At 43.1% G+C, this 20,001-nt stretch overlaps 1 protein-coding gene across 1 annotated transcript in view; it reads left to right on the top strand.

Annotated features, from left to right (window-relative positions):
- Positions 1-20,001, top strand: part of CPNE8 (copine 8) — a 142,069-nt gene that overhangs the window by 47,217 nt on the left and 74,851 nt on the right. Inside the window, exons 3-5 of the mRNA XM_060244762.1 lie at positions 1,961-2,007; positions 4,634-4,737; positions 8,673-8,712. Coding sequence (XP_060100745.1) covers positions 1,961-2,007; positions 4,634-4,737; positions 8,673-8,712 — 191 coding nt within the window. The remainder of the gene's footprint in view (positions 1-1,960; positions 2,008-4,633; positions 4,738-8,672; positions 8,713-20,001) is intronic.

Below are 20,001 nucleotides of genomic sequence, written 5' to 3' on the forward strand. Positions count from 1 at the left end.
GTGCATTCACACTACACTAACTAATGCGTTTTACATCTGGATTTTTGCTGTTCTTACACAGTAAAAATCCAGATGTAAAATGCATTAGTTAGTGTAGTGTGAATGCACCCTCTGTCTCTTAAAGAAATAGGTTCCATTTACTACAGTAATCACAGTCGAATTTTATAAGGCTTACTTATGAATAAATAAATAAACATAGCCTTATGCTGTCAAGGAAGTGGGGAGGGAAGAGTGCAGTTGCCCCTGCATAAACTCAGGCCCTCTCCTTTTTTCACATGCTGTACAACCCAAATGCCACAAAATGCCAGGTTTTACCTCCTGGAGTTCCTCTCTCCAGATCCACTGAATGCAGAAACTGAACATAATCTGTTGCTGCTGCTGTGTTCCTGACCCTTGTCTATACAGAAAAAGCTGCGCCTACGTTCTTGGTGGTCTTACATGTGCTTAATTAGCCTCAGAACATAACGTAGGGTTGCCAAGTCCAATTCAAGAAATATCTGGGGACTTTGGGGGCGGAGCCAGGAGGCATTGGGGGTGGAGCCAGGAACAAGGGTGTGACAAGCATAATTGAACTCCAAGGGAGTTCTGGCCATCACATTTAAAGGGACAGCACACCTTCTTAAATGCCTTTCTTCCATAGGATATAATGAAGGATAGGGGCCCCTTCTTTTGGGGCTCATAGAATTGGACCCCCTGGTCCGATCGTTTTGAAATTTGGGGGGTATTTTGGGGGGAGGCACTAGATGCTATACTGAAAATTTGGTGCCTCTACCTCAAAACAGAGCCCCCAATACCCGCGGATCAATTTCCCATTATTCCCTATGGGAATCGTTCTCCATAGGGAATAATAGAGTGCCCAGTAGACATTTCCCTCCCTCCCCCACACACGCTTTCTAAAGCAGGGGGGAGGGCCTCCAAACCAGGGAATCCCCTGCCCCCTCCCTCTCTCACACACACAAATCCTTACTGGGTCTTGTTCCTGCAGAACTTTACTTGATCTGAAAACGAAAGCAAAACAAAGGGAGGGGCCGTTCTCCAAAGCCCTTCCTGTTTCCTGCTCAGCCTTAAAGACACATATTTTAAAAACGGACCTGCAGGAGCTCTAAAACGACATGGTGATTGTGGGGGGCGGGGCTTCCCCTGCCGGCCAGCTGGCTGGGGGCGGGGAGAAGCCTGTAAAAACAGGGGATCCCTCGCTGGGACCTGGGGATTGGGAAGCCTAACATAACATCATCTAGTCAAAGGAGTTTTACTCAATAGAATGAAAAATACTGTTGCTGTGGGACGTGGAGTTTTTTTGTGTGGAGATTGATTGTGTATATTGATATATGAATAGTATCTATGGATTCTTTATGGATTTTTTTTTAGAGTAGAAGGAATAATCAAGATATAGAAGAAGAAGGAAAATAAGAAATTATATTGAATGCTTGTGGTATTAAGTTTTAAAAAATCTGTTAGGGAGAGCAGCATTGTTAAGCTTAATTATTCCTCTGCTATAAAAAAATAGAAAATATAAATAGACACATATATATATTAAGTGGTGTGGAATGGTAACATATGAGATATTTTTAAGTTGCGTTGTTTTTGATTTGTTATTATGGTACACCTACCTGTTGGAACAGGTAGTAATTGTAATGAGTCTATAATAAAAATTTGAGTATGAATAGTATCTAGGCATATTATCCCAGGAAAGTGCCTTTCGTTCGGCATCCTACATATGGTCATGTAGATTATATGTCCTTCTGTTTGCACCCACTTGGAACGTTGAGACCTTTTTTTGTTTGTTTTACTCAAAAATGTCATAAGCTGGGTTGCTTGTCTTTATAATATTTCAGTGTTCTGTCTAATATCGTTTGCTTTCAAAAACAATGTAACTGTTCAGAAAAAACTATTGTAATATTTCGAACAGCTTGGTAGAAGAAACTTAAATTGGCTTCCTATTTCTTTTCTTTTTTCACAGTCTGTGTTTTGTATATTCAAACTATGGGAAATAAAGAATGGAGAGAGGTAAATATGTTGTTACTAATATACATGTATAGGAATTGTTTATCGATAATAGTTAAAACGTGTGGCTTAATTCCAACTAAGTGAAAGCCATAGGTTTCATACGAGACTCCGAATCATGTTTCTGAAAATACACGCTTGCTCCCAATCCTGTTGATTAAGTTTTGCACTGCTAGCTCCGTTATAAGACAGTATTATTTTTTTGTGGAGACTGACTGCATATGTTGATATATGAATAGTCTAATCATGTGTCTAATCTAAGACATGATTGATTTCAGGTTTTCATGGCTGGTAACATCATTAGGGTTTGTAGAATCTTTCGGGATCAAGTGCCGTGTTCTACTGGAGAAAGTTTTCCTTCCAGACATTTCGTTCTCAGCTGCGGAGAACATCCTCAGTGGCGTTGCAGCCGGAGCAGGCGCTCTGACCTTCTTGACTCAATGCACAGCAGCCAAGAAGGTCAGAGCGCCTGCTCCGGCTGCAACGCCACTGAGGATGTTCTCCGCAGCTGAGAACGAAACGTCTGGAAGGAAAACTTTCTCCAGTAGAACACAGCACTTGATCCCGAAAGATTCTACAAACCCTAAGACATGATTGTGTCTGATCATGAAGGGTTAGTTCCATGCTTTGAGGGGACCTTGGTGAGATGCCATGAGCTGGCTTCCGGGACTAAGCGAATAGCAGGGGTGTATAGCGGTGCCACTGCGCTTGTTACCATGGCTGCTCTGTTGCTGCTGCTCAATGACAGAGTGACGGCCGTGGCTTTGTAGTTGCGGCCACTGTGTTTGGTGGAAGGTGGTAAGGCTGAGAGAGGGGAGTGCCTATGATTCCAACCGTGGATAGCCTGTCAGCTATAGTTTATTTATTTTATTTTTAGCCTGCCCTTCCTGTAGGACAGGCTCAGGGCGGGTTACGTCATTAAAAACAATCAACAATAAAACAATAAAAGATCAATTTAAAATATATAAAATCTAAAACTACAGAATGACGATAGAGACTAAAATGGCAGGTTCTGCCTCACAGACATGGCCTATTGTCCAGGTCCAGCAGATCTTGTAGCACTGGGATGGAATGAAGGGGGAGGCTGGTAACAAGTGATGCCCACTGCCTCAGCTGAGTGAAAGAGCTCTGTTTTACAGGCCCTGCGTTATTGGAGCAGATCCTGCAGGACCCAGATCTCCAGATACGTACAGATCAATTCTCCATGATTTTCTATGGGAATAAATCTCCATAGGGAATAACAGAGTTCCCAGAAGACATTTCCCTCCCCTCCCCCCGCTTTCTGACGACCCTGAAGCGGGGGGAGGGCCTCCAAACCGGGGGATCCCCTGCCCCCACCTGGGGATTGGCAACACTAGGTAAAGCTGCAGTACTGCAGTCCAAAGCTCTGCTCATGACCTGAGTTTGATCCCAGTGGAAGCTGGCTCCAGGTAGCTGGCTCCAGGTTGACTCAGCCTTCCACCCTTCCAATGTCGATAAAATGAGTACCCAGATTGCTGGAGGGAAGGTGTAGATGACTGGGGAAGGTAATGGCAAACCACCCCATAAAACGTCTGCTGTGAAAACGTTGTGAAAGCAATGTCACCCCAGAGTCGGAAACGACTGGTGCTTGTACAGGAGACTACTTTTTAAGTTTAACATGGAGGTAGGGGGACATGGCACTTGTTAGAATGCAGTTTGACCCTATTATAACGAAACATGCCTACTGACTTCACTGTGAGAGGGTGTGCCTAACTCCAAGTACAATTAGGTGGTTAAGGCCAGAGTAGACATTATCAAGAAAACCCAGGTTACCAATCCCATTCCCTCAATAGAGGGAAGAAAAAGGGGGTTTAAAGGGGATAAGTGTTGGGTTGGTGAGGAAGCTTAATCCTTCTCTTGCTCAATGATTACTCCCTGCCCTCCTCTTGTAAATTCTGACCCCCCCCTCGCTTGTGAAACTGGAAGTGAGCCCTACTGGGGAAGGAGCTTCTGGGAGGGGGTGACTTGCATTGGAGAATTGGCAGGTGTGGGATGAGGTATAGATACTTCTCATCTACTCTTCCTCCCTTAAAAATACCTACTTCTCATTTAAAAGCCTCCATTTTCCTCACTGAATTAGCAAATGTGAAATTGGAACCATATATGTGCTGAGACAATGCAAATATGGCCTTTGGCTGGCCAAAGAAGTCTGGTCTTGTGTAGGATTACTTTTAGCAGGATGGTGGTTTGCTTGTTAGGCAAGGGTATCTCTATATGTTGAGAGATTTAGCAAGGGTATGGCCATATTTATAGTAAGTTTCAAATGCCTATGAAAAGCTATATATTTTAGCAACAGGTTGATAAAAATGTGCATTTCTGTAGGGTTATTTCTGAATCATGATAAATTGTCACAGGATCTGCATCATTCCTCCAATAATAATGTTCATGCTTTTAAATATATAAATAATTTCCAGCAACTGTTCCTTTTGCTGGATCTTGACAATCTTGCTGTTCATTATGGTCTTCTTTTCTTGAAAACTGCAGTTTTATATGTTGTAATTCATACTTCCTCTTGGTGCAAGCAGTTGCCTAATATGTTGCTTTCTATTAGTAAACCAACAATATAGGGTGGATTATATGCCTTTTACAAGACATTTTTCTCTTTCAGTTTGGGAGAACAGAAGTAATTGACAATACTTTGAACCCAGATTTTGTAAGAAAGTTTATAATGGATTACTTTTTTGAAGAGAGAGAGAACCTGCGGTTTGACTTGTAAGTTTATTAATTAACTTAACTTCCATAAATAGCATTATGGTAGCATAGTGAAAATAGTTAACACAGTGACGATTCAAGCTCATTGTAAAGGCTTGCATTTTATATTCAGTGCATGTTCCCTGTTAATTCAATCTGTCTGTATGTATACATTTTATTATACATAGCCACAGGCCATGGCATTATTCATACATTTACCAAACTGCACATGCAAGATCATACACAAAACAGAAAAAATAATATTGCCCATAGAGGAAAACCATATAAAGACAAATGTGCATAACCCTTTTATCACCTGTAATCTCATTTCAGTTACAACCTAATGTGTCCCACTTCTGGTAATATCTAGATCGTTGTCTCTTAGCAAAAAATAGCCATTTTTGTCATAATGTACATGTGGAGCATTTTTCCAATGCTGAGGTTAACTATTCTCTAAATTGCAAATATAATGAACACTCTAAGAGAAAATGTCTAAGAGAACAGTCTAAGAGAAAATCATTAATGAACACGTTAGAAAGCATTGGACCCAGTATTGAGGTTTGCGGCACCACTGCTTACCACCCTCTACTCTAAAAATTGCCTATTTTTACCCACTCTCTGTTTCCTATTAATTAGCCAGTTTCTTATCCACAAGAGGACTTGTCCTTTTACCCCATGACTCTTGAGCTTACTAAGGAGCCTTTGATCAGGAGCTTTATCAAAAGCTTTCTGGAAGTCAAGGTAAACATCTATTGGGTCCCCTTTGTCCACATGTTTGTTCACGCCCTCAGAGAACTCTATTGAACCTCAATTGAAATGGATGTACATATACAAAAATATAAGATCTGATAGCAACCTGATCAATAGCAATTGAACATTAAGGTAATAATGTTCATAAATGTCTCTTTTTGAACTTTTTTTGTGATGCAGACTGCTGGTCTTTGTTGTATGGAGAAAGCACTCCCCAGAAATCCACTGATGATTATTATGTAGGCAGGATGACAATAGGCAGTGGGAAACAGAGCTCTCCTCCTGTCCTTTCCACTTTTGAGGTCTTTATCATAGCTCCTGTCCATTATCTCCTCTTGCATTGAACTAAGTAGAACCCACCGATTATAATGGAGAAATGTATTAAGAAAGTTTTTAAGAACATAAGAGAAACTATGTTGGATCAGGCCAATGGCCCATCCAGTGCAGTATTATGTGTCACACTGTGTCACACAGTGGCCAAAAACCCCAGGTGCCATCAGGAGGTCCATCACTGGGGCCAGAAACCCTCCCAGACAGAGAGTTCCAACAATATGCCGTGGCTAATAACCACTGATGAACCTCTGCTCCATATGTTTATCCAGTCCTCTCTTGAAGCTATGCTCGCAACCGCCGCCACCTACTGTGGCAGTGAACTCCATGTGTTAATCACCCTTTGAATGAAGAAGTACTTCCTTTTATCTATTCTAACCTAGCTACTCAGCAATTTCATTGAATGTCCACGAGTTCTCATATTGTGAGAAAGGGAGAAAAATGCTTCTTTCTCTACCTTCTCTATCCCATGCATGATCTTGTAAACCTCAATCATCACCCCTCATTCCACGTTTCTCCAAGCTAAAGAGCCCCAAGTATTTTAACCTTTCTTCATGGGGAAAGTGTTCCAACCCTTTAATCATTCTAATTGCCCTCTTCTGCACTTTTCCCAGTGCTATAATACCTTTTTTTGAGGTGTGGTGACCAGAATTGTACAGTACTCCAAATGAGGCCACACCATCGATTTATACAGGGGCATTATGATACTGGCTGATTTGTTTTCAATTCCCTTCCTAATAATTCCCAGCATGGCGTTGGCATTTTTTCTTGCAGTCGCACACTGTCTCAACATTTTCAGTGAGTTATCTACCACGACCCCAAGATCTCTCTCTTGGCCAGTCTCCGCCAGTTCACACCCCATCAACTTGTATTTATAGTTAGAATTTTTGGCCCCAATGTGCATTACTTTGCACTTAGCCACATTGAACCTCATTTGCCATGTTGACACCCACTTGCCCAGCCTCACAATCCTCTCTGGTTCTCACCACCCTGAACAATTTAGTGTCATCCGTAAACTTAGCCACTTCACTGCTTACTCCCAACTCCAAATCATTAACGAACATGTTAGAAAGCACTGGACCCAGTATTGAGCCTTGCGGCACCCCTGCTTACCACACTCCACTCCAAAAATTGCCTATTTTTACCCACTCTATGTTTCCTATTAATTAGCCAGTTTTTGATCCACAAGAGCACTTGTCCTTTTACCCCATCACTCTTGAGCTTACTAAGGAGCCTTTGATCAGGAGCTTTATCAAAAGCTTTCTGGAAGTCAAGGTAAACATTTGTTCCTCAGTAACAATAACTTCTGTTCATCAAGTTTTGCCCTCTTTCCTCAGTCATCATTGTCAGGAGCTGAACGCAATCTCTGCCGTGTTCCCTGACTTTAGTGAAACTATGAGTAATGCAGTGCTCGGGGAAAATTTCTTTGTGTGTGGAAGGACCTGCCCCCCCCTCTCCACTCAAGAGTCTTCTCAGGAATGAAGAGAACCTTAATGGTTTTGCCTGCTGGAGCCCTGTTAATTTTTTTTCTGTGAATGTTAATGGGAGCTATTCAGCGTTGTAGAATTAAACGAGTTGTCATACTGATGGACTCTTCAGTCCCACTGTTTATATAGCAATTCAAAGACTCTCTGCTTGTTGAACTATTTTAGTTTCTGTTAGAAGTTTCTGTATTCTACACAGAGTTTTCCTGTTACTTTCATTCTGACCTACCTTCCTTTAAAAAATGGAGAATCTTTTTGGTACTGTGAATTCATTTTTGTTGTGAATGTATAGATATATATTGCATTGAGACCCTGGAGAGCCGCTGCCGGTCTGAGAAGACAATACTGACTTTGATGGACCAAGGGTCTGATTCAGTATAAGGCAGCTTCATATGTTCATATGTTCATATGTGCATTATAGACTTGACCGATACCAGTTTGGTGCAGTGGTTAAATGCACATGCTCTAATCTGGGAGAACCAGGTTTGATTCCCCATTCTTTCACATGCACCTAATGAGTGATCTTGGGTCAGTCACAGTTCTTGAAAGAGCTGCTCTCTCGAGCAGTTTTCTCAGAGCTCTCTCAGCCCCACCTGCCTCACAGGGTGTCTGTTGTGGGGAGAGGAAGGGAAAGGAGATTGTAAATTTTTCTGAGGCTCTGAGTGAAGAGTGAGGTATAAATCCATCCTCCTCCTCTTCTTCTTCCTCCTTCTTTCAGAATGGTTAGAACATTAAGCAAAGGGAGGGGCGGGAATCAGTTTTAACAATTTCATTGTGAGAATTCACATACGCTGCTTAACCTGTCGGCTGCACTTCAATCCTGATAAGATTATCAGTTAACTTCAGCCTCAGGTAATTTTCTAGGCTGTTATATCTGCCTCACTTTTGGGATGCCCAGTATTGATCTTTATTAATCTTTCTTGTCCTCTCTGCCAAGGTGTTCTTTTTTCTACTCAGAATATTGAGGGGCTGTATCTGAGAGAGAGCTGTCTGCCAGTTGATTTCAGATGCTGCTTGATGGTTGAATGCATAGTATTGAGGCTAGAGCCAGTTTGGTGTAGTGGTTAAGTGTGCGGACTCTTATCTGGGAGAACCGAGTTTGATTCCCCACTCCTCCACTTGCTCTGGCAGAGGTTGTCCTTGAAAGGGCAGCTGCTGTGAGAGCCCTCTCCAGCCCCACCCACCTCACAGGGTGTCTGTTGTGGGGGAGGAAGGTAAAGCAGATTGTGAGCCACTCTGAGACTCTTTGGAGTGGAGGGCGGGATATAAATCCAATATCTTCTTCTTCATCATCTTCTTAAGCCCAGAGTACTTTCTGACTGATTAGACTAGCTTTATGAGGGCCTTTGTGCATTTATTTTGTACATGAAAATGTGTTCCTTTTCATTATAGGTATGATGTTGACTCCAAGAGTCCCAACCTGTCAAAGCATGTAAGTGCCAATTTATTATCTTGAAAATTTAAAAATATATAACATTTAAATGTATATAACTATGTAAACTACATATAACTATATATGTATATGAACTATACATGTGTGTGTAGAATATGTCGGTAAAGTCTATGATGGTATATGGGAGCATTTTATTACTTATTGATTTTACTGTCTAGCAAATCTGTATGACCTGATTATATTGTTATCTTTAGAAGAGGTTCAGGAGCGAGGGCTGCTGTGTCATGAATCTCCTGCAAGCTGTGGCTGCAAGGCATTGCATCAATTCAGATGGTGCTACATGACTACCAGCTGTCCAATCCCATAGCTTAAATCATCCTCACAGAGGACAAACAAGTATAATGTTGTGACACACACCATCCAATGTAATACAGTGACGTGTCATGATCCTAGGCCTAGTGCGGCCTACGGGCTCCGGAGAAGTCTGCCTAGGAGTTGCTAGTGGGCCTACATCTCCCAGTATCCCTTCTGTCCCTCTGATTGGGTGGCAGAGTTTTGGAGGGAAAACTAGCCCAGAGGGAGTGGGACCTGGGAGGAAAGCATAAAAGGCCCAGCTAGAAAGAAAAGTTGTTCTCTCTGGAGAGGTTGCAGGGAAAGCTGCAGCAGGAGGATGCCCTCACTCAAGAGTGAATGAGTCTGTTTGGCGTTATAGAGGGGGAAGGTCTAGTAAGACGTGTCAGGGCTTTTGTTTATACCAACCTTTGCTCTTTCTTAGTTCACTGCTGCACTAAATGTTCCACTACCCACTGTTGTTTGAGCACTTATAACAAATCTGTTATTGTTAAACTGCTTGGGTACTCATGTCTGTTAGGTCACGGTTAAAAGGTTTTGCTATAAAGGAAGACACAGGGGTTGGGTGCACAGGGGCCCTCCCATTCAGACTCTTACCAGAGTGGTGGCAGCCAGTTGAAGGCCCTTCTTGGTTCCCAGCTGTGTGCTAGATGGGATCAACAAACCCATTCCACTGATACTAGCATGCTCATAAACTGCAAAGGGAAGAGATGAGGGAAAAAAAAATATTAGAGGGGATGGCGATGTTCCTCTCTGCATATGTTAGATATTAGGCCACAAACTTACTTTTGGGTTCTTCATATAAGATAGAGTAGCCAGCGACTCTGCAGCACCACAGGAATGGGCTGGTCATTTCTGGCACCTTTCATAGTGAATGCGCACCTTTGGACTTCACTTAGTTTTATTTCATACAGGTTATTTCTGCTTTGGTTGAGCAAGGAAACTTTCTGTGCTTGGAATGCATGTATTGGAGTCATAAGCAAATGCTAGTGCTTCCATTAAACCAATGGTTCCTAAACTTCTTCAGGCATTGCCCCCTTGGCTCCATAAACTCATACCCAGTATCCTCTACCTTACCCTTTAAAGAGCATTATTCAGAATAGGAATTTGCATAACCCACTGAGGAAGGTAACAATAAAATTAAAAACTATAGCAATTTAATTGCACATTTTATTTAAAATCCAATTAAAACTTTTTTAGCTTTATTCAACAAAATTGATGAACTTGATCAAGTGATATTAGCTTTTCAAAGCCTGATAGTCATTTAGCAAGAATCTTAGGTGCCACATTTAGTAACTGCTTCACTGCTCAGTAAATGCTTAATGTGATGGTTGGTCTTGATGAAGCAATACCAGTTTCTCAACACCTGGAGTCTATTTCTTTGCTTAGAAAGCTTGGATGATCACTCTAAAACCACATCCCGCAAAATATGTTTGAAATGCCACATGGGGCTTCTCAACCACTGCCATTGTGCTGGATAGCAATCAGAAATTTCCTTCTGTGACCAAAACTCTGGGTCAGTTTGTAGCTTATTGAGTTCTTCCTCCACTACCAAAATTTGCTCAGTATATGATCACACAATCTGGAGCTTCCATTTTAAAAGATCCTGAGATCACTAAAACATATCTTTATGGAGCATATCCAAATGGTCACAAAAAAACCTGCAGATCATCTTGTATCCCACCTCTATCTCAGACAGGCTTGGAAAGTGGTACAGCTCGCAGAGGCCTGTATTGCATTTGAGTAGAGTTTATTTTATCACATTTATATCCCGCCCTCCCCCGATGGGCTCAGGGCGGCTAACAGCAAATAAAAATGATATAAATTTAAAAAACAAAATATGCAATAAAGCCATAAATACATGATTTATAATCTGCAGAAGATCCAAGATGTATGTCGACTTATTCCGAGTTAACTTTGAAATAAATGTAGAGACGACAGATTTGGCCTTAATAAGACCTCATTTCCTTGCAACTGCAAATTCATGTAATTGAACTTTGCAGATAGTTCTGATAAATAAGCACTGTCATGCCTAATACTTGAGTTCATCACTAAGGCCGTTTTCCCACTTACCTTACCCCGGAGCGACGTCCCTCTTCACCGCGCTGCGTCTGCGCGGATTTCGCACAAACTGCTGCGCAGCACCAGGAAGAGCCGCGTAGTCCCGGGGCTTTTGCGTCGCAAATGTAAACCGCCAAAAAGCAGGTTTACATTTGCGACGCAAAAGCCCCGGGACTACGCGGCTCTTCCTGGTGCTGCGCAGCAGTTTGTGCGAAATCCACGCAGACGCAGCGCGGTGAAGAGGGACGTCGCTCCGGGGTAAGGTAAGTGGGAAAACGGCCTAAGCAAAGCATTCATGTCTTCAAAAAATGCCACAACAGTGTCAAAATGGTCATAAAAGCATCTCATCCGGTTGCCTGTTCATAGCCAATGAACTTCAGGATGAAGACGCAGATGTTCAAATTCTTAATTATTTTCAACACAATGCTCCCGGAATAGTCAATCATTGAGGTCATGGCCTCTAATTTTATTTACTGCGATGACTTGTGCAGGTGATTGCCGAGGTTTTTTATTTATTTATTTATTTATATTAAGATTTATACCCCGCCCTTCTCACCTAGGTGTCTCAGGGCGGCTTACAACACAATAATTAAAACAATTTCAGTTTAAACAATTAAAATACCATTAAACCATAATTTAGTAAAAACAAGATAGAGTAAAAACCGGCGGCCTATAGATACATTTTTTCATCCAGGATATTTTGCATCTGTACTTTATAAGTCATCTGTACTTTATAAGACACTACCGCACTTTCAATTAAGACCATTGTACTCCAAAGGCCCTGCACTTTACAAGACACTACTGCACTTTAAATTAAGACCATTGCACTCCTTCGTCACCAGCACCTTAAAAACATCTGGATTGAAACAGCAGCACTTTAGCCAAAAGACTATTAAGATCATTTGCACTTTATTGCCCCCGGCACTTTAGCTGGTACAAACTGTCCCTTCCTACCTACTGGATCCTATCTCCCAAATTATTAAGATTGATGTAATTTATTGGTTATTTAAATTGTTAAGACTGGATTGATTATTGGTTATTTAAAATTGGTTATTGACTAGCTAATTTAATTGAATTATTTATGGCAAATTAATTGGAGAGAAGGAGAAAATAACTGTAGAGTTTAATTAAGAAGCCAATTGGAATTATAAAGTATTACTGTTAGCTGGTGAATTGGATTGGTTGGGTGGGGGTAGATTAAATAACTATTAGACTAAATAACTATTAGATATTAGTGGGTATTTATTGATAGGCCAATTGGAGGTGGGACGGCTGAGAAGAGACAAATTTGAACATCTGTCAGTGGAGGGTTGGTAGCACCAGTGAGAGATGATTGGCCTGGGGATTCCGGTACTCCTGGGGAGGGGAAGGTATGACGGTGGGAACAGTCAGAAATGGAGGGGAAGGAGATCGAGACGAGATAGTGCTCGACCACCTTCCAGCCTGTGTCCCATCCCGATGGTGACAGGTAGCGGGGCAAGGCGAAATTACTCGCCTCCGTCACTGGTGTTATGTAATGCCAGGTCCATTAATAATAAGACCTCCATCCTCCGGGAATTCCTGCTTGAGCAGGATATGGACCTGGCATGCGTGACCGAGACCTGGGTTCGCGATGGAGAGACCGTAGCTCTCTCCCAGATGGCGCCCCCGGGATACTCGGTCTTTCACCAGTCGCGGACTAGCGGGCGGGGGGGAGGGGTGGCCCTGTTCATTCGAGAGGCTTACTCCTTCCGGGCCCTCCCGGCTCCGGAGATCAAGGGCATTGAGTGTGCCGGCCTGGCGTGGGATGTTGGGGAGGGGTTGGCGATCTGGCTGGTGTACCGACCGCCTAACGCACCGGCCAGCGCCTTACTATCACTGATGGAGGCCGCAGCAGGATGGGCATTGGAGCACCCGAGGCTTCTGATCCTGGGTGACTTCAATGTTCATGCCGATGACGTGACCTCCAATCAGGCGATGGACCTAGTGTCTTCCATGGCGACACTAGGACTCTCCCAAATAGTTACGACACCCACTCACCAGGCCGGTCACATGTTAGACTTGATCTTCGCGTCAGGAGTTTTAGTGAACGATCTTGCTTCTATAGCAGTGCCATGGTCGGATCACTATGCCCTCAAGGCTCGTGTGGACGTCCCACCCCAACCCCGTTTGGGCGGCGAGCTTATTTTAGCTCGCCCGCGGAGCCTGATGGACCCGGAACGGTTCCTGACGGCCCTGCGGGATCCCTGGCCCCCTGGCGATTCCCTCGATGACCTGGTGGAGTCTTGGAATAATAGGCTCACCGGGGCCATCGATGAGATCGCGCCTAGGCGTCCTCTGCGCCCTCGTTCAAGGCCGACACCCTGGTATAACCAGGGGTTGCGGCAGTTGAAACGAGGACTCAGACGACTAGAGAGGCAATGGCGGCGTACCCGAGATGAAGCGACTCGAACATCTTATAGAGAGGTTATGAAGTCCTATGAGGTGGCAGTCAAGGCCGCAAAGAAAACTTACTTTGCGGCAGAGATTGCGTCCGCAATTTCGCGCCCGGCACAACTGTTCAATACAATTCGGACTCTTACAACGCTGCCACAGGGCAGACCAAATTTTAATGAATTGGAAATTGGCTGTGAGGCTTTTGCGAATTTTTTTGCGGATAAAATCGCATCGCTCCGTTCCGACTTCCCTGCCACATTAGATACAGTTAGCGAACCTGAGGCTCCGTGCCTGTCTTCGGAGTGTGTCCTGGACGGTTTCGGCGCGCTCAGCCTGGAAGAAGTTGACAGGATCCTCCTATCTGCACGCCCAACAACTTGTAAATTGGACCCATGCCCCTCCTGGCTTATTAAGACCTGCCAGAGGGAGCTAAGATATCCTATACGGGATATCATAAATAGATCCCTATTGGAGGGACATTTTCCATCGGCGCTCAAAGAGGCGGTGGTCCGTCCCCTCCTGAAGAAAACAACGTTAGATCCGACCGAATTTTGCAACCAGTTGTTGGTGATGTATGACACAGTAAATGGTAAAGACATTTTGGCACTTTTTTTTCAGGTAAGCAACACACCCACAGTAGCAAATAGTCATTGATGGTACTCCATCAGATCTTCTTCATGGTCTCTGTGCAATCCCAGACATGGGTACTGTGCTCAATCACAAACCCTGCCTCAGAAACTCTTAATAGCTAGCCTCAGACTTTTTTGGAACGCTTTTTCTCTTACTCTGGGAACAGACGTCTATGTTATGTTAGTATGCAGCAGGGGTGGAATTCTAGTAGGAGCTCCTTTGCATTTTAGGTCACACACCCCTGAGGTAGCCAATCCTCCAAGAGCTTACAAGGCTCTTTTTTGTAAGCTCTTGGAGGACTGGCTACATCGGGTGTGTGGCCTACTATGCAAAGGAGCTCCTGATAGAATTCCACCCCTGGTATGTGGAATTTCCTTTTCTTTGAAGAACTGCTGAATAACTTGAAATATTGACTCCCCTTTAGTATGTTCTTAGTTACCTTGCAAATAACAACTCTTGAGCTAAACTTTCATCTTTTATGCAGTGCACATAAGTGAGAAGATTCATTGCCTGGCAGATAGATGAAGATAGGAAGCTGTGTTAGTTTGTCTTAGGCTTCCCAGCCTCCCACTGGGGGTGGGGGCTCCCCCAGTTTTCCTTTTACTCTGGGAACAGAGTTGGCTAGTGGAGGGATCCCTGCCCCTGAAGAGCTCCTTCGGTGACTGGAGCAATGATGTTACCAAAAAGTGACATCACGTGGGAGCTCTCTAGTATTTGAGTAAAAACTCTAAGACCTGGCAACCTTAGGGGTCCCTCTAACCAGCGCAGATCTCTAGTCTTCAGCTCAGAGCACAGGTCCTTGTGGGCTGGCTCCACCCACCCTTAGCTGGGGCCTGTGGGCACTATAGTGGTGGGTGCTGTTGCGTACGCCAACAGGCCTCATCCCCACTGCCTAAGAGGTTTGCCTATCAGGAGCCACTGCCCCTCTGCTGCCCTAGTATGTCTGTAAGAGTCCAGTAGCACCTTAAAGAGTAACAAACTTTGTGGTAGGGTATGAGTTTTTGAGAGTCACTGCTCACTTCTTCAGTTACCTGAGTACCCTACCACAAATACCCTGCCACAAATGTTGTTAGTCTTTAAGGTACTACTGGATTCTTGCTCTTTTTTTATTGCCTGTTGACTCATCCAGATGTAATGCAAATTCTCTTGTCCTCCGTCTGCCCCACAATGTATCTTCCACATTTTCATGGCTCTCTGTGTTTTTGTTGGTGGTGGTGCTGTTGCTGATGCTGCTCTGCAGGCTTTTTGTTTTGCTGCAGATCTCTGGAGACTGCAACTCTCTTGAGGCTCCTCAGGTCACTGTGTTCTTTGTCGTTGGACCCAGGTGCCTCCTGTCTCCCCCCACCCTCAGAGCACTGTCTCCCATAAGAACACAAGAGAAGCCATGTTGGATCAGGTCAATGGCCCATCCAGTCCAACACTCTGTATCACACAGTGGCCAAAAATTTATATATATATATATATATATATATATATATATATATATATATATATATATATACACACACACACACACACACACACACACACACACACTGTGGCTAATAGCCACTGATGGACCTCTGCTCCATATTTTTATCCAATCCCCTCTTGAAGCTGGCTATGCTTGTAGCTGCCACCACCTCCTGTGGCAGTGAATTCAACATGTTAATCACCCTTTGGGTGAAGAAGTACTTCCTTTTATCCATTTTAACCCGACTGCTCAGCAATTTCATCGAATGCCCACAATTTCTTGTATTGTGAAAAAGGGAGAAAAGTACTTCTTTCTCTACCTTCTCCATCCCATGCATAATCTTGTAAACCTCTATCATGTCACCCTGCCGTCGACGTTTCTCCAAGCTAAAGAGCCCCAAGCGTTTTAACCTTTCTTCACAGGGAAAGTGCTCCAAACCTGTAATCATTCTAGTTGCCCTTTTCTGCATTTTTTCCAGTGGCTCTCTTTCAGGGATAAAATACCTTTTCCCCAGACTCTAGTAGAGGACAAACCCAAAGGGTTACATAACCTGAGAATATTAATATTAGGTGAGCTGCAACAAAAATAACTTATATAGCAAAAAAGAATGCTTCATAATCAATAGGTTTAGTAACTGAAAACATAGGAAAATAGATATCACACTCTATACTATTATGCTAAGGACTTCCCAGCAAAAACTTGAAAAATGACCAAGAGACAAAAACTCATGTGTTGATGACAGTCAGTGCCAGAGTTTGAAATTGTCTTCTTTAAAATGTGGTTTTGATCCTAATACACCCATCTTGGAATGAATGCAAACAGATGCTATGTGGTACTAAAATCTATATTCTCTTCAGGGCATTTCTTGAAATATATTCAGATAAAACAACAAATTTGGCAAATGGTGATAAAAAGGCACCATAAACTCTAGAAATATTTTTAAATTGGTAATTGCTTGTAATGTCAAAGAGAGTGGATCTTTTTAAGTTATTTTATAATATTACAAGCAATCCTTCAGCAAATGTATTGCTGAAAGTGCTGGATTAAGTTGCTTCTCTTTTCCTTCCGTTGATGTGGGTTGTCATTGAATGGATTTCTTACTCTTTCACCAAGGTGCTAACCCTCCTTTCTGAAAGGTGAGATATGTCAGCAGCAGCAACAAATTAGTCTGCCAAGTGAAAGTCAGTAGACATAATTAGAACAAACTGTTTCCTTCTGTGTCATTTCTCTTTAACTGGACATGTATTTATATTTGTACAGAAGAACAAATGGCTATGTATAAAGTGATGGTCCATATTAAATGCATGTTAGAGGCCTTGTATGAATGCTGGTATTTAAAGATGATTTTTTAAAATTCGATTGTGCAGTATACACCCTGAGGAGAGCACAGGAGATTTACACCAGTATCAGTATCATGTGCTATGTTAAATATTGCATCTGACATGAATTCACAATTACTGTGTTACCATAAGAACATAAGAACATAAGAGAAGCCATGTTGGATCAGGCCAACGGCCCATCCAGTCCAACACTCTGTGTCACACAGTGGCAAAATTTTTATATATATATATATATATATATATATATATATATATATATATATATATATATATATATATATATATACACATATACATACACACACACACACACACACAGTGGCTAATAGCCACTGATGGACCTCTGCTCCATATTTTTATCTAACCCCCTCTTGAAGGTGGCTATGCTTGTGGCCGCCACCACCTCCTGTGGCAGTGAATTCCACATGTTAATCACCCTTTGGGTGAAGAAGTACTTCCTTTTATCCGTTTTAACCTGTCTGCTCAGCAATTTCATCGAATGCCCACGAGTTCTTGTATTGTGAGAAAGGGAGAAAAGTACTTCTTTCTCTACTTTCTCCATCCCATGCATTATCTTGTAAACCTCTATCATGTCACCCCGCAGTCGACGTTTCTCCAAGCTAAAGAGTCCCAAGCGTTTCAACCTTTCTTCATATGGAAAGTGCTCCAGCCTATCTCCTACCAGTTATGCCAGTGAATTAGCTGTCACTCGTGCCCATCTAAACAGGACAGCTGAGGACTATACTTAGGCCAAACTGGAGTCAGATATGAATGTAATTAAATCATTGCCCACTTCCTCATTTCCTGACGTTTTAGGAATGCATCCAAGGTAGAACTGTAGTTCATACAACTTCCTTCCCTGCATTTGTCTTTTCTCATGGCTGAATGGCATATCAAAATATTCATGGTTAGAGATGGCATTCATAACAGTGCAAGAGCTTATTTCATGATCTTATTGTGTTAGAGTTTTAAGAAAGTATGTACATCTTCTGATTTCTGTATTGTTAGAAGGTTGCACAGCTCTGTATTTCAGTGGGAATTTGATAGCTTTTTTATGACTGTTTTTATTTATAAGGAAATGTAATCACCAACTTGAAACACGGGCAAAATACAATAGAACATCTGTCTTGTTTTATTAAAATGTTCCATCAAATGCTTGCTTTTGTTCATGTCTACATTTTCTTCTGTCCCTATTCTCTTCTAAGAATTATGTCTTCTCTACTCTTGTCCGACTTAACTTCAGTTTAGCATTATGTTAACCATGGTTAATGCTAACAAAAGTTATACTGTAATTAGATTTTGAAACTACAGGATCTTCTTCATGGTCTCCGTGCATCACGCCCATCGGATTAGGGTGCCTAGCGCCGATCCCGTTTGGTAACCTATCAAGCTCAAGGGATTTTTATGCCCTAACCCTTGGTGGCATGTGCAGAAGTCCCATTGCACATGCTCACCAGGGTGGGTGCAGACATCCCACCAGTTCTCTTATGACCCCACCACTCTGATCAGTTGATCTTCGTAATCAGTAAACCTTATCTTTTTGTTTGTTTATTTCTTAGATATGTCATTGTGATCCTCCTCCTTTAAGCTCATCTGCCCCTTTCTTTGCCTAAAAAAAAAAAGGAGGAACTTTTGCTGAGGAGCTTCCTTTTCACCCTTCAGGGCCTTCCCCCCCATACTTCTTAAACTGGCTTATGGGAAAGCGGTGGGGTTTCTTTAAGTGCTGTACAAGTAAAATTCCACTACCCAGTGGCCACACTTGGTGTGTGCTGTGCTGCAGCAAATACACTGCATCAACTCCTGCCCTTATTGTGCTAAATTTTCCAAACAAACAAGCAAAGAAACCCAAACAGCCTGCCTTCCTGCAGCACTTATGGAACTGACACTTTCACCAATTCCAAAGGCCTTCATATCTTCTACACCAGTCAGTACTCAAACCCAACCGTCAACATCAGCATTGACGGACAAATCAACTGTGGGTGACCATAGCTCCCTGAGCCATGCCCATTCCAGTGCCAGTTACCCTCCAAAATGACTGAGCTCGGCTTCTAAATTGGAGTTGTCCACACTTGCCAAGAAAAGCAGGGAGGACATGGGGTCAAAGGCAGACAAGCCTAAGAAATATAAGGAAGACAAGGAGAAACATCCGAAACAAGATCACTCCCATCACACTGGATCTGCCTCCCTGAAGCACCAAGTGTTGGAGCCAATGATTGTTCCAGGCATACCTCCGATACAACCTGTGGCATCACCAGTTTGTTGGCCAAGCCCTCTGACACTGGGATCACTCCAAACACAACTGAATTGGAACAAGAGATAGACTGAATCAGTGTTCATCATGCTCCTGATCCCGGAGCATGGACAGCTCGCCATCAGACTGGGGTCATCAGACATCCTCTGGCAGTCATCAGCAGACGAATATCTGCCTTCGAGATCTCCTCACGATGATTGTGACAGGGACCAATCTCCCTTGTTCTGACTGCTACTGCCACCATCCATGCCTTGGGACCAGTGCAAATGGCAGTACCTCTACAGAGTGTATCCCCTACAGTCAGACTTCCCATGGAGTCTCAAGGCCTCCAGGATTAAGACCAACTTTCAGAGTTCTCTCATCACTCCAGGACATCTTACTGTCCACCTCATCAGCCACCATCCATGACTGCCTCCAAACCCGCCTCTTCGACTGATCAACACCAGTAGGGACAATTTTACCACCATCACTCCAACCTGATTGATAAACTCCCACCGAAAGTGTCTCTGACTTCACCTTCAGCCTTGAATATCAACAACTTACAACACCTCATGTATTGGACTACTCTGGCACCAAGGGAGCTTCCACAGCAACAGATACCGAATCAGGCAGGATCAACTCGGAACAGCAGTCTCCTAATGAGCCATCTCCCAGGCCTCACGTAGCAGGCAATCTTCCCATATCACCTTCCAAGGGTCTCAGATCCTATGGTGAACTCATTAAACAGATGGCCCACACACTGACCCCCTCTCAGTCTAACCACAACCTACCATCACAGATGCGGTATTTGACATTGTCCAGCTGGATATGTTTACAGCCATTGCCTT

The sequence above is a fragment of the Heteronotia binoei genome, chromosome 8, assembly GCF_032191835.1.
Source record: "Heteronotia binoei isolate CCM8104 ecotype False Entrance Well chromosome 8, APGP_CSIRO_Hbin_v1, whole genome shotgun sequence".
NCBI lineage: Eukaryota > Metazoa > Chordata > Lepidosauria > Squamata > Gekkonidae > Heteronotia > Heteronotia binoei.